The sequence below is a fragment of the Ochotona princeps genome, chromosome 11 (assembly GCF_030435755.1).
Source record: "Ochotona princeps isolate mOchPri1 chromosome 11, mOchPri1.hap1, whole genome shotgun sequence".
Classification (NCBI taxonomy): domain Eukaryota; kingdom Metazoa; phylum Chordata; class Mammalia; order Lagomorpha; family Ochotonidae; genus Ochotona; species Ochotona princeps.
The window spans coordinates 58,852,605-58,866,959 of record NC_080842.1 but is presented as its reverse complement, the minus strand read 5'-3'; the positions used below and the strand labels follow the sequence as shown (position 1 = coordinate 58,866,959).

Below are 14,355 nucleotides of genomic sequence, written 5' to 3'. Positions count from 1 at the left end.
ACAAATGTGCCACCAGCACAGTTTCTCTGAGGCAGAGGAGGCAACATCACACGCTGTGTGGTTAACACAGCCATGATAGGCAGCCATAGGAGCTGACAGAAGAACCAGGGTTCTGTTCCTAAGGATTTGGGAAGAAGCAGGAAGGCTCACAGGAGCTGAGTGCTACACGGTGTGCAGAGCCATCACCCGCGCATCTTCCCAAGTGACTGTAGCCTTAAGCGTCTTAACATGAAACAAGCAGGGCCCATAGTAGTTTTCTTTTTTTATTATTATTATTGATTTCATTATAAGAGCTGCTGCACTTTACCCAATTTTCTCCTTCCTCATTCAAAAGTAAGAGAAAGAGAGGAACAGAAGCACATTACTTTTCTAAATGATAAGAGTAAATGCTGTACTCTTCTCAGAAGTAACAGGCGTCACGATGACTTTTTAAACGGGAGGATGGCCATGTCATGCAGTTAGCCAATGAATGCAATCCCTGATTACAATGTGAGATCTAAACAGTTGGAAACTTCTAATTATTTTCCCGGCACATTTTGGAACTTCAGAGCTCTGAGCCTGGCTTTTATTTTATTTTATTGTTTATTTATTTCTCCTCTGCTTGGTCTTCCCTGCCGAGAGCTAACTCTATCCACCTGTTAAACACCCCATCACGCCCTCACAAACTTAAGTCGACGATGATATGTTCAAAGATCTTTGTTTTCCCTTTGAAACTGGATGCAAAAAAGAAATCTCTCCTGTCAGTGGACACGGCTGTGAAGGAACGTGGCGCCTGCACGTAGATCTCCTTGAACTTCTTAAAGAGCTGCTTCTCCTTATCCCACTGGTAGATCTGGGAGAAGGTATAGTCGCTCCCTAGGGCCAGGTAGTGATTCTCCTTAAAAGAAAAGGGCTGTAGGGTCATGGCCCCCCGGGACGGGAGCGCCTGGATCTCCACGAACTGCTTGCTGTTCCACTTCATGACCCTGGAGTCCCCGATGAAGCGGGTGAGCGACAGGTAGAGGGCGTTCTGCATGCGGAAGCTCTTCACCGCCAACACGTCCTCCATGTGCGGGATGTCACCATGAGGGACAAACTTCTTGGAGCTCTTGTTCCACTGCAGGATAATGGGGACCTGGGAGCGGCTGGACAGGATGAGGTGTGATTTCCCATCGATGTCGACAAATTCCGCATCGGTGTCGCGGAACCACTCATGCAGAGATTGGTAGGAATAGAAGCCCTTGCTGCTCCACTTGTAGACGGTGGACAGCCCTGCCTTGGAGCTGTCGGCAATGATGAAGAACGTCTCATCGTCGATCTGAAACAGCTCGATGTCATTGGGCTTGGAGATGCGCGACACTTCTATGTCCTGGAACTTGACAAACTTGGTCCAGCTCTCATCATATCTGTAGATATGCGAGCCGCCAAAGAGCTGGGCCACCACCACGAAGACCTGGTCGTCGATGAGGATGGCCTTACAGCCCACGATGGACTGGCCTGCACACCCAAAGAGAAGCAGGGGCATTAGTGCAACTGCAGTTCAAGACGCATCTCCTTGGGGAGACTGCAGCCTGTGGCATGGCTGGCAGGAAGGGACAAACAGCACTGCCAACATGCAATACGGTATGGCCTGTGGCTAGACAGTTAAACACCAAGTCGCCACTGGACACAGCAATTCCACTTTTTGACAGAGACCTGAGGGAGTAGACAGACCAAATGTTCGCAACTCTTCTTACAGTGAAGCCCATCTCCAAAGGTACGAGGAGAGGAGAGAAGCTTTGAGGAGTGAGAATCCCCTGCGAATAGAATTATAAATTATAGGGGCCAGCACTGTGGTGAAGCCACCACCTGCAACAGCAGCATCCCATATGGACCCTCGTTCAAGTCCCAGCTGCTCAGCTTTACACTCAGCTTCCTGCCAATGTACCTGGGGAGGCAACAGAAGATGGTCCAAGTGCTTGGACCCATGGACATGAATGAAATTCCAAAGTGAACCAGTTGATGGAGAGGCCTCTCTCTCATTCTCTCTGCTATCCTGCCATTCATACACATTTTAAAAAAGCACTTAAGAATGGATAAAACCATTTTTAAAAAATGTATTGTTTAGCATGTGCCTCCAGAGGCATGGGTGGTTAAGGTATTTAGGGTCTCTGAAGTCTCGAGAGGCCAGCACACATTTGAGGAAATGTACCATTTCTCTGAATAAACTGCCCTCGTGCTATTTTTAAACAGGATGCTTGGTTTAGCGATTCCATAATGTATACATATGCTGTACATTATGCTGTACACAATAAATACACACAATTTGTATTTGTTGATTAAAAATTATTTTTCAAAAGCAATTATGTCCTTTTAAAAAAAGTCATTTTCTGCCTCCATGGGACAGAATGAGGTGATTCAAGACGCTTCGTCTGGAAAATAAGGGCAAGGAAAAGGAATCAGGTCATACAGACAGAGCAGTCAGGCATTCAGCACAGCTATAGTGAGGTAGGCAGCTAGTTCAGGGTCACGAGCTTGGAAGTCACTCCTCCACCACCTAGGTGTTCCCTCCTGCCCACCTGTGACTCTCTCCTATCATCTGAGAGGGGGCAGTATTGCATTGTTGTGTAACCACTCCCCTCACAGGCCCTTATAAAGCCCATGATGAGGAGGGGCTCTTTCTCTTGGTTGTGTTTCCACTGCTCTGGCACTCCGACTCTTGGCCTCCCCAGTACCTCTGAGGACAGGTGTCCCCTGAGCATGGCCCCTGTGTGTCTGTATTCCTCACCTTCTGTTTACCTCTTGGGTGGGACAATGAAGACAGTAATGTTAAGATGCTTTGTATTCCTGGTTTGTGCGCTGTCGGGAGTTCCAGGAGAGGTGGGGCCTAGCAGTGGTGCAGTAAGGGCAAGGGCCCGGGGAGGGGTGAATGTCTGCAGCTTTGTAAGCGTGTCCAGGTTATTCGTTGCATGTCTCTTAGGATAACTTATATTGTTGGGCAAGCTGGGACATAGATCTTCAGCTTAATGTATGGACTTGCGGGTAATGACCATTTGTTCCTCTTGGGGTTATGATTGACTGGATTGCCATATGGACTTGTGATTTGCTATTTCTAGTGGGCCCTGTTATCACCAAGCTTGATTAATAAAGACTCCTTAATAAACCTTACATATGTCTGGCATGATCTCGCTCACACCCCATAACATAGCAGTTGCAACACTGCCTGGGATGCCCATATCCTATAGGTGAGTGGCTAGGTTCAAGGTCTGGCTCCCATTCTCAGCTCCAGTATCCTCTCAAGCACTCTGGTACTTGGGCCTCTACCAACCATGTGGGAGACCCAGACTTGAGTCCCATGCTTCTGACTCCAGCCTGGCTCAGCCCCAGACACCGCCAGCTGTTACAGGCATTTAGGGAATGAAACACTGGACAGAGGGTCTGTCTGTCTCTATGTTTTGCAGATAAAATGTAAGACACATCAAAAAGTAATTTTCAAAAGATAATAAGCAATTTTTGATTTCCAGAGCCAAAGGAAGGCCAGAATAATGTTAATGATGCTAGACGAGGTAGTCTGAACTTCAGTCAGCCATGCACCTTGCATGCTCTCGGTGGCCCCATGCCAGGCTTGCTCACATGACTGAGGCTGCTAGCAGCCCTGCCCTTACATGGGGACTGCAGGAAAGACTGAGGTAGACAAGACACAGTCGGAATTTTCCATCCAGAACATGGGTGGTTAATGCTTAGCAGCTACCATTAGGGGATAATTGAAGCAACTGTTTGGGTAATCCAAACCCCAGCCCCCCTTCCCCATGGCAGGTACCACAAAGCATCAGTGAAATAAGCAACAGTTTGGATGGTCCTACTCAGGCAGTTCAGCAGGGCAAGAGGCCAGGTCCTGAGGTCACTGTCCTCTCTGGTCACTGCCCGAAATCCTCTCCCACACAGCACCCAGGCCAACCTACAAATCATGTTTTATAAAAGGCTACAGACATTTGATCCACAAAATTCCATTAAAAGTTATTTCTTGTCCTTAATTTTCTAGGTAATTTAGATCAAAGCGAAGTGGATCTGTAAATTACAAGGATAATTACCCAATTTCTATCCTGAGGATTAAATGTGAGAACAGACAAGGAGTGGTGTTTATTTTATCGCCATCCTGGCCTTCTTGCAAGAACCCAATTCATTTCCTTTGTTTGCAACAAATGATCACATTCTTTTCTGAGTACAAATATGTTCAACTTTCACCAAAGCAAATTATGAAGATAATAACAGAAAAAAAAACGTAAAGTAGGGACTTCATGACCAGCCCGTGTTGGAAACCTTTTCCATGCGTATAATTCATGCCATGCTTCCTATGCTTATGACAAATGTTCTTCTTATCATGCACTGCCATGGAGACAGAGAGAGAGGAGGGAAATTTACACAAAGTCACAAGGAGCCTGGAATCCAAATCCAGGGAATCTGGCTCCCATCTATATTCTACTACTAAAAAATAGAAGCAATATGTAGCCTAGAAGTTAAAACAACAGTTTAGGGCCCGGTGCCGTGGCCTAGCAGCTAAAGTCCTCGCCTTGAAAAGCCCCGGGATTCCATATGGGCGCCGGTTCTAGTCCCGGCAGCTCCACTTCCCATCCAGCTCCCTGCTTGTGGCCTGGGAAAGCAGTCGAGGACGGCCCAAGGCCTTGGGACCCTGTGCCCATGTGGGAGACCCGGAAGAGGTTCCTGGTTCCCGGCTTCAGATCGGCGCGCACCGGCCCGTTGCGGCTCACTTGGGGAGTAAAACATCGGATGGAAGATCTTCCTCTCTGTCTCTCCTCTTCTCTGTATATCCGGCTTTCCAATAATAATTAAAAAAATCTTAAAAAAAAAATAAAACAACAGTTTAGACATGGCCTCTCTTATCAGAGTGCCTGGGTTCAACTCCTGGCTCCGGCTCCTGACTCCACTCTCCTGCTAGTATCCATGCTAAGAAGCAGCAGTGATGGCTGTAGGAGTTGGGTTCCTGTCATCCATATGGAAGATCTGAACTAGGTTCCAGGTTCCCAGCTTCAGCCTGGCCCAGTCCTGGCTTTTGTGGACATTTAAGGAGTCTATAGGAAGAGTGTCTGCATCCCCTGACTCCTTGCTTCTCAATAAATGAATTGTTAAAACTTCAAAAAGCACAAAGATGAAAATAAAGCTAACTTTACCGCACACAAACATTTAGTTGATCTGTTTCTTTCCTCTTTATGCCAATATTCAAATAGCCTCCTTTAAAAAAACTGGCGCTTGGGCCTAGCTGCGTGACCTAGCAGCTAAAGTCCTCCCCTTGAATGCCCCGGGATCCCATATGGATGCCGGTTTTAACCCCGACAGCTCCACTTCCCATCCAGCTCCCTGCTTGTGGCCTGGGAAAGCAGTTGAGGACGGCCCAAAGCCTTGGGACTCTGCATCGCGTGAGAGACCTGGGAGAAGTTCCTGGCTCCTGGCTTCAGATTGGCATAGCACTGGACATTGTGCACACTTGGGGAGTGAATCATCGGACAGAAGATCTTTCTCTGTCTCTCCTTCTCTCTGGATATCTGACTTTCCAATAAAAATAAAATAAATCTTAAAAAGAAAAAAAACCCTGGGGCTTGCACTATTCATGCATTTTAAAAAAAAAACTCACTTTCCTGCTTGTCCCCTATTTTGTGAGCAATTTCCCATACAACTGAATCTTCTGCAGCTTGAGTTTTTTTGATAGTATCTTGTATGGCTGCACCATACTTTATTTAACTAATCCCTTATTGTGGGACACCACAGTTAATTCTAGTTCTTCATTATTGCTAAATAACACTTCCTTTAACATATGCTTAAGTAACATGTTTTGAAACCATCTGGCAATGTTCTTCAAAGCGAGAATTGTTGGGGCAAACATCCTCATTTACACTTGGGGGCTCAAACTGCTCTTCAAAAGCTGCGGTGATTACTCCCCGCCCACGCTAGCTGAGGATGTCTACCTCTCGTCCTTGTCCAAGCCACCTGGCCATGGAAGGCCTCTGCTGCCCAGATGTGTCACAGGGAAGGTGCCGCCAAAGATAGAATCCCTTTTTTGGTGTTGTCCCAGAACACCTCTATCCAGGGAACTATTTCTGGCCTTAGAGTTGTCAGGGAAGCTGAGATCACGGTGTGTGTGTGTGTGTGTGTGTGTGTGTGTGTAAGGCAGGAGGGGGTATTACATGATAAAAATATTTATTATACAGACATCAACAGGCCAACAAAACATAACGAGGAAGAGTTGAACAGAGACGCAGAGAGAGTAAAAGAAGGTGGTCCACACATGGGGTGAACACGATCATGGGTTCCTCTCTTTCTCTCAGAGACCGGTGGGCTGTTGGAGCTGTCCCTTGCATGCCATGGCTATCAGTAGGAACACAAGTGCCCCCCTGGTACTGTAGGGCCCCATACGCGCTGGGCAAGGACTAAGAAAACCCTGCCCCTTCCATCCTGACTCTGAAATCATTCCCCGGCCCAACAAGATGATAAATGAGGCTGGCCAGCCAGTGAAAGGAAGCCCAGCCATGCCTCAGCTGGTGTTGTTTAAAGCCAGTGGTTCCCAGGCGTTGCCCTTGGGTGTGCATGCTGTGAGGTTGTTCTTCACACCACACTGCACCCTAGCTGGCGCGAGTCAGTCACATGCCTTCCTCTACCAAGCAGTCCACCCAACTCTGCAATTACTTTCTTCCCCACCTCACTCAGGTGGTCTCTACTACCATCCCCTCCATTCCTGTGCTTTTCAAAGTCATAGAAAGGTTTTAACTGAAGACAGGAAGTTACTATCTACAAAGAAAAAGAGAGCGCTGTTCCTAGGTGACCCCCAACTGGTAACACTGACATCCGTTTAAGGATTTCCCATTAGCCAGGCATTGTGGTGACAGACATCAGCCCCATGAAATCCTGCCCACACCCCCACCCAGAATCCATTACTATGCTGGTCCCATTTCACAGAAGAAATAGAAAGTGACAAAATTTCCTTTTACCGATGAAGGGGGTCATGCAAATTAAACAATCCAGCCAAGCTCACCAGCCAGTAAGAGCTGGAGCCAGGATGATCCATAACTGGTTGGGCATAGGGGTCCAGAAACTAAATCACCACACTCTTAGGTTTTGTTTGTTGAACTTGACTGGGACAAAAGGATCTGGTAGGCTACATGTCAGGGCTCCCCAGCTCTCAGAAGATTCAGAATTGGAGACCAAAGGGATAGTAAATTCCTGGAAGCCAGCAAAGAGCCATCCAGGACCCTTGCCCTGACCACACTCACTCCACCTGCACCCACCATGTCCTTTCCATTACCTCTGCAGCATGTATGTGGTCCAGACCCCCACTGCTTATGGATTTGGGGTTGTCTGCTCCTGCAAAGGCTGCTGGAGAAAATCTAGCTCAGCTCTGCCCAGGACCTTCCTTGGCTTTGTAACACCCTCAGAGTTAAGTCCAAGTCCTTGCCAGGGTCCCCCAAGCCCTTTCACAGTCAGCTCCTCCATGGTCACCTGCCGTGTCCCTCTAGCCCCTGCAGGCTCTCATGCAGGGAAGATGCTTCTAGCATGGGATCCTGCACTCTCTGTTCCCACTGCCTGGGATGCTTTTCTTCCAGCCCTCCACACGGACTAATCCCTGTGTCCACAAATACGAAACAAGCTGCTCTTTGCAACAGCCATCCCCTGGACCCTCTCCTCCAAGGCCTACCTTTCCACAGCTGCCACTTGCACTCTTCTTTCCCCCTCTCTCCCATAGTGGCTTCAACTCTTTGAGGGCAATAGGTTTTCATCTGGCAGGTGTACTGCCAACTCTGCAGCAGCTACAACATGGCTGGCTCAGAGCACACACGTGCCTGAATGAGTGAATTTGGGGATGCCGCCAGCTGCAGCACATCAGAAGGGCAGGTGAAGGGTAATGCTGTCCCCTTCTACCTAGCGGAAGGAAAAGGCGGGGTGCAATGCTGACTTGACATACTGAGTCATTCAAGAGTTTGTGAGAAAGAAGTCACCAGCAAGAAGTGCTTGCCAAGTGCTCAGCACTCAGTGATGGGCACAACATCCCAAAGGCACCTCCACGACCCATTTCACAGATGAGAAAACTGATCCCTAGAAGCCACAGGGTTTTCCCTGTCAGGAGTACCATCTAAATTCCATTCTGGCACATGGGCCACCTCCTCCTTGAGAAGGGAGCCTTTGTCCTCCACCTACGGGCAAGTCATTATAGCTTGAAGGGCTAGTGGGAGTTTCCAGTGAAATAAACCAGCAGTTGGCACCTCATAGGCCAGAACAAATATGGGCATGGGAAGTCCTTGCATAAGACACAAGACAGAATAAAGATTTATGCTGTTCTTTCCACTCGGGGAGGAGGAGGAAAGCCCAAGAGGCCAGAAAGTCAGAGCACGCCTCTCTGGTCACTTTCCCTTAAAATATCAACTGGGCTTCAGGTTCTGAGGCTGCAGTGTCCCTGGCGGATTCACCTGAGCCGCTCCATGCTGGGTCTGCATTTCCATGTGGCTCCTCTCAGGGAGGGGAACTGGGTACCAGGCACCAGCAGGCCCCAGGGCATCAGAAATACATCTTCCTCTGAGCTGCCAGACCTCCAGACACTGTGAGATAGGCTGCTTAGCAGCTCTCATACCCAAAGGGGTGAAACCACGCTCTCTGGCCTCCATACCTCCACGTACCTGCTGCTGCGAAGTCCTAGCCCTAGGCGCCTCCCCCTCCCAGAATTCTCCTCCATGGGCTTCTATTCAAGGCTGCTGCTGGGGAACTGGGAAAGGAAATCCTCCTACAGGGTGTTAATGAGGTTGGTGTAGCCATCACTGTTTACAAAGATAGGGTTATTATCAGATTGCACTTGGATAAAAGAGAAGTCTTTCAAAGATTATTTTGATTCTATCACTTAAGTTTTGCCTGATGCTAACACACTGAGTGCCCACGACAGTCAAAAGAAGTGATAACTTTAGTCAATATCCCAAGGCCTGGATTTGCAGGTACATTAATTCTTATTTTCTAAGCACTTATGAAATGAGAGCAGTGATAACAAAGGCCTGGCATGGGTGGGGGGCACCAGGAACAGGATGCTGTGTCTATGTGTGTGGTACCACTAGTTAACAATCAGCTTAGTGAAAGCCAGAAGATACCACTCGGCAGCTAAAACTCTGCAGGGCTCTTATGTTGCCTGAACTTCAAGATTTCGGGCTTCCTGGTGACTAACAGGAAAGACCTCCCAGCTCCCACACACAGGTCCCCCTATCTGCCTTCTCCAAAGATCACCAACAATAAATAGGATCACCTGCCAAGAAATTTCCCATGTCTGTTCTCACTAATAGTACTCACACCCAGGGAAAAACTGGCAAGAGGAAGAGGGTGGGCTGCAGTATAGTCCCCAACCCTGATAAGTTAGAGAGCCAAGCTGCCTGTCCCCAACCTCATCAGGGCAATGGAGACAGAGAAAGCCTCTGCTCTCATGGCTTCAGGCCATGCGGAAATCAGGGCAGCCACCTGCTTTCAGCCACAACCCACCTGTGATGTTGTCATAGCTCCGGAAATTCATCTCGATGTGATCCCACTCCAGGACCATGCAGTTCTCCATGCCAGGCTGGGCGATGGCCACGTACACATCGTTCTTGGAGTTAAACGTATCCACTGACACCGACTGGTAGGGCAGAGTCTGATGAACAACAAAATCTGGGAAGGGGCATTAGAAACAAGCACTCAGTGTAACCTCTGGTGGGAACCAGCAACTGTCATCCTGCCCTGCTGGCCTCAAATCCAAAGAGGACAGGGGAGAGAGGGCAAAGTGGAGGACAGGAGGGGAGCCATCACAACATGTGTTACTCTGGGAGATCCCAGGAGGAGTCTGGCTGGCATGGGGCCAGCTCAGTTCCAGGGGCTGGTGCCATGAAGTTGTAAGTTAAGCCTCCACCTGTGGCGCTGGCATTTTAGAGTTTGAGTTTCAGCAGCTCCACTTCCAAAATCCAGCTCCCTGCTAATGTGCCTGGGAAAGTAGCAAAAGATGGTCGAAGTACTTGGGACTCTGCACCCATGTGGGAGACTGGGAAGAAGCTCCTGCTTTCTGGTGGTCCTAGTTTCGACCATTGCAACCAATTGGGGAGTGAATCAGTGGATGCAAGATCTCTCTCTCTCTCTCTCTCTCTCTCTCTGTGTCCCCTTCTGTCTCTGTAAATCTGCCTTTCAACTAAAACTAAATAAAATATTTTTAAAAATGGAAGGACCGAAGAAAGGAAGGAAGGAAGGGAGGGAGGGAAGGAAGGAGGAGGGCTCCAGATACAACCTCCAATAGATAAACAGCCTCATCAGTTGGGCTAAGCAGCTTAGCGTTTTAAATCATTTTGGTGAATCAGCGTGTCAAAATGACAAGACAGCCAGGTAGCTTCAGAACACCTGAAACTGCAAGTGATTGTGATCAATTAGTGCCTGGTTCCCTCAGCCCATGACATCTCCTGCCCTCACAGAACAGCCTCTGCCGACAGACACTTTTCAAACCTAGCAGACGTGGGATTTCTTTTTTTTTTTTTTTTTATTAATTATTATGCATTATGTGACAGTTTCATATGCTCTGGGAATCCCCCCACCCCTCCCTACACCCCTCCCCCCTGGTGGATTCCTCCACCTTGATGCAGTATTACGTGTTTCTTATCACCTGTTACAAATCCCTAGCCAGGCAAACCCCTGGTGGCAAACAGCGCCCCTGCAGGTTCACAACTAATATTACATTCCTAGAAAAGGATGCTGCGAAGCCCTGTGGGTGGAAGTGACCCAAGTGTGCTGCGTGGGTGCCAAGCCTGCAGTGTGGTAAGCACTGTGCCTCCTCTGATATGGATGCGGTTCTAGGCTTGGCAAACGGGAAAAGCAATCGTGTTTGTTTTTGAGCACCTCAGCTCAGGCTCTCGTATCTTTCGTGGCAAGTCCATGTTCCACACCCTTATTGCTGTCCAAGACTACAGCTGACTCACTGCATTCAATCTTGGTAGGGAAGCACAACTACCAGGTAATGCAAGGAACATGGTAAGAGAGTGGGTGTGTAGACAAACTCAGGAAAGAAAGGGTCTCTTTAGGAAGCATACACTGAGGTCGGCATTGTGGTGCAGTGAGCCTCACTGCTCCCTGTAACACCAGCATCCCATACTGGAGCACCGGTTTGAGTCCTGGCTGCTCCACTTCTGATTCAGCTCCCCAATGGAGAGCTACCCAAGTGCTTTCCCTTTCAAACAAACAAATACATCTTTTAAAATAATCAATAAAAAACACTAGCAACCTTCATGACACCTCCCTAACTGGCCAAGCTCATTGCAAGGCACTAATGTGGAGCTACGGGAGGAATCTTGGAGCCCAGAGAGGGTACGTGCCTGGCACACAGCACACAGCCAGCATGCTGTGCATCCTGACCCAGGGCACCTTGAGGTCAGGCTCGGGTCCAACATCTCTCTGAGCATCCTACAGTTCGAGCCCATGGCAGCCAACCAAGAAATCACCAGAGTGGGAAACCTCAGGGGACAGGTCAGATGAGAAAAGCACCAAAGGGGTCATTCAGGAGAAAGACGGCAGAAGGAGCAGATAGCCATGTAACAAGGGATGAGGCGGGGGAAGTGGGTCAGGTGAAGGTACGGTGGCATGAGGCAATCAGGGCTGGGGAGTATGGGCAGAGGCAGGCCCCACGAAGAACACCTGCAACCATATCCTGCCCTTTAGACCTGGGTGACCCCAGCCCAGTTCACCTACTCATGATACAGAGGTACCTCCTCTCCAGCCTGATAGCAGAGACAGGTAAGGCCATGCTATCTCAGGGCTTAACACTGACAAATGGTGAGCCCACATCTGGGAAGAGATGCATGCTGTCCTCCACTGGGGCATGCCCATTTGAGCAGCTTTTAATCTAAGAAGCTGGAGCTGGACCCTCGCCTGCTTGCAAATGATACAACCTATCTCTGCCTCAATTTTCTCACCATGTACTATGATCCCTACTCAGCCTCACACAAAGCGAGGCTCAGTCCATGCTAACTTTTGGAGGTGCCCCTCCTCTTGTTCTGAGGATACAGAACAGGCACTTCATGCTGGGTGACTGGGTCTTACCCAAGAGCCCGTTCTCTGAAGACTGTGAAGAGGGGCCAGAGACTGAGTGGCGGGTGCAGGTACAGGCAGGAGAGATAGGCAGACTGCATCACAGGCAGTGAAGGGGAGGCAACCACTGCAGCCCGACAGGCAGGAGGTAACCAAAGAACAGTGGGGGCAAGTGGGCAGGTGGCCTCTGCCAAGTGACAGCAGGGTGGCTTTGAGATTAAGACAGCCAGGACTTCAGGCTCCTGTACTGCCATGTGCAGCTATGTGACCCTGGACAAGAAAGCTGAGCCACAGGTTCCTCATCAGTAAATGAGTTCCGTCTAGTTCCTGAGGTTGCTATAGAGACCCAAGAGTGCATGTCAGTGTATAGTACCACACCTCATCTGTGGCCATCAGTCCATCATTGGGCAGACAGAACAATGAAAGTAACATGTGACCTGTTAATAGTTCAGGGAAGAGTCCCAATGGCTCCGAGCTCATCCTGGTAGCCCCAAAATAGCAAAGATTGAGAACAGGAAAAAATGACTTCCTGTTTATTCCAGCTGGCACAAGTGCAACCAAGGGAGGAGCCAGAAGGTATTGCTGACTGCACAGGTTCAGCCACAGGTGAACGGGAAGATGGAGACATGTGGCTACTGTACGTTCCTTTATCTGGGTGTTCAAAGGATGCTGAGATTACTGCTGTGTTCAGTCCATCACAGCCGAGAAGGTGGGATACTGCCCTCCCACATCTCCAAAACTGCCAAAAGGTCTAGCCTCCAACTCCCACCCCAAGATGCCCAAAACTCACTCCTCTCCTTGTTCCTGTTCATCTCCCAACTGCGCTTTTAATTCTCAGAAACCTGAGAACCAGCTTGGAAAAAATGCTGTTTAAATTGCAGACTCAAACATATCCGTTTTTACTGAGGTATTCCAGGATGAACAAGAGTTGCCAGAATGGAACGCATTTTATAAATCTTGTTTTTCCTAGTCATTTTCTTATATTTAATAAAAAAAAGATTTCTGTATTTTCATTGAAAAGGCAGATCAGAGAGAGGGAGAGACAAAGAAAAAGATCTTCCATTTGCTAGTTCACTCCGCAAATGGCTGCAAAGGCCAGAGCTGAGCTAATCCCACATGGGTGCAGGACCCCAAGGCTTTCGGCTGTTTTCCCAGGCCACACACAGCGTGCTGGACAGGACGTGACACATCCAGGACACAAACTAGCACGCAGCACTTGCAAGGTGAGGATCTAGCCAACTGAACCGTCATATCTGGACTTTCTGGGACAACACCGACTGTCAAATCATGTGAATTTCAAATTTCATTCTAAATAGGAGACCCTATCCTGAGTCCTTCCTCAAAAAAGTGATGAAGGAGGGGGCCTGGCACAGTGGCCTAGCAGCTAAAGTCCTCATCTTACACCAGGATCCCATATGGGTGCCGGTTCTGGTCCCAGTGGCCCTGCTTCCTTCCAGCTCCCCTGCATGTGCCCTGGGAAAGCAGTTAAAGACTGCCCAAAGCCTTAGGACCCTGCACCTGCATAGGAAACCTAGAAGAGGCTCCGGCCTGCTGGCCTCGGATTGGCTCAGTTCCAGCCACTACGGCCACTTGAGGAGTGAACCAGTGGACGGAAGACCTTTCTCTCTGTATATGTGACTTTCCAATAAAAATAAAATAAATCTTTTTTTAAAAGTGACGAAAGAGAAAGAGAATAAATAGGTGAACCTGTGTGCTTGGGTGTGTCTGGAGGAATTTAGTACCTTCTCTAACTTCCATGTCCACTTACATTTCACAAACACAAAAGGCATGTGCATTGTAGACCAATTTCAAGGATCATATGTGTTAACATGACATCAATTTCCTGGCGCTAAAATATTCATGCACGCTCTGTCAAAAGAGCTGCTACTTCCATTCATACCAGATTAAGTTCATGATGTCAGTGGGACTGTTAGGATTTAGGTCCTTTTCCCACTGTAATTGACTGCTTTTTTTTTGTATTGCTATTTATAGCACTTGCAGAAAATAAATTATACATGAGGCCGAGCCTGTTGAGAGGGAAACTGCACATGAATGCATTATTTCTCTTTGCATTTCATCAGCCCTGAAACAGGGAAGCTAGCAGGACAATTAGGATGCAAGATTCACTCCCTCTGAGGGAAAGCAGTGAATTATCCACCCAACACGGGAACCATTGAAAGGTAACAGGGATTTTTGAGGCGGTTAAAAATAGATGGGAAGAGGAGAGTTACGGCATGACTGTGATTAATCTAAAGAGTTGTGGTAGCCCAGTGGTGGCTGTGTGGCATTAATTATGCTCTGTTTCCATGCCTTTCT

The 14,355-nt window shown here is 48.4% G+C and overlaps 1 protein-coding gene across 1 annotated transcript in view; it reads right to left on the bottom strand.

Moving 5' to 3' along the window:
• Positions 1-278: 278 nt before the first annotated feature.
• Positions 279-14,355, bottom strand: part of LGI2 (leucine rich repeat LGI family member 2) — a 30,096-nt gene continuing 16,019 nt past the window's right edge. Inside the window, exons 7-8 of the mRNA XM_004579172.3 lie at positions 9,481-9,645; positions 279-1,476 (exon numbers count right to left, since the gene is read on the bottom strand). Coding sequence (XP_004579229.2) covers positions 659-1,476; positions 9,481-9,645 — 983 coding nt within the window. The 3' untranslated portion in view covers positions 279-658. The remainder of the gene's footprint in view (positions 1,477-9,480; positions 9,646-14,355) is intronic.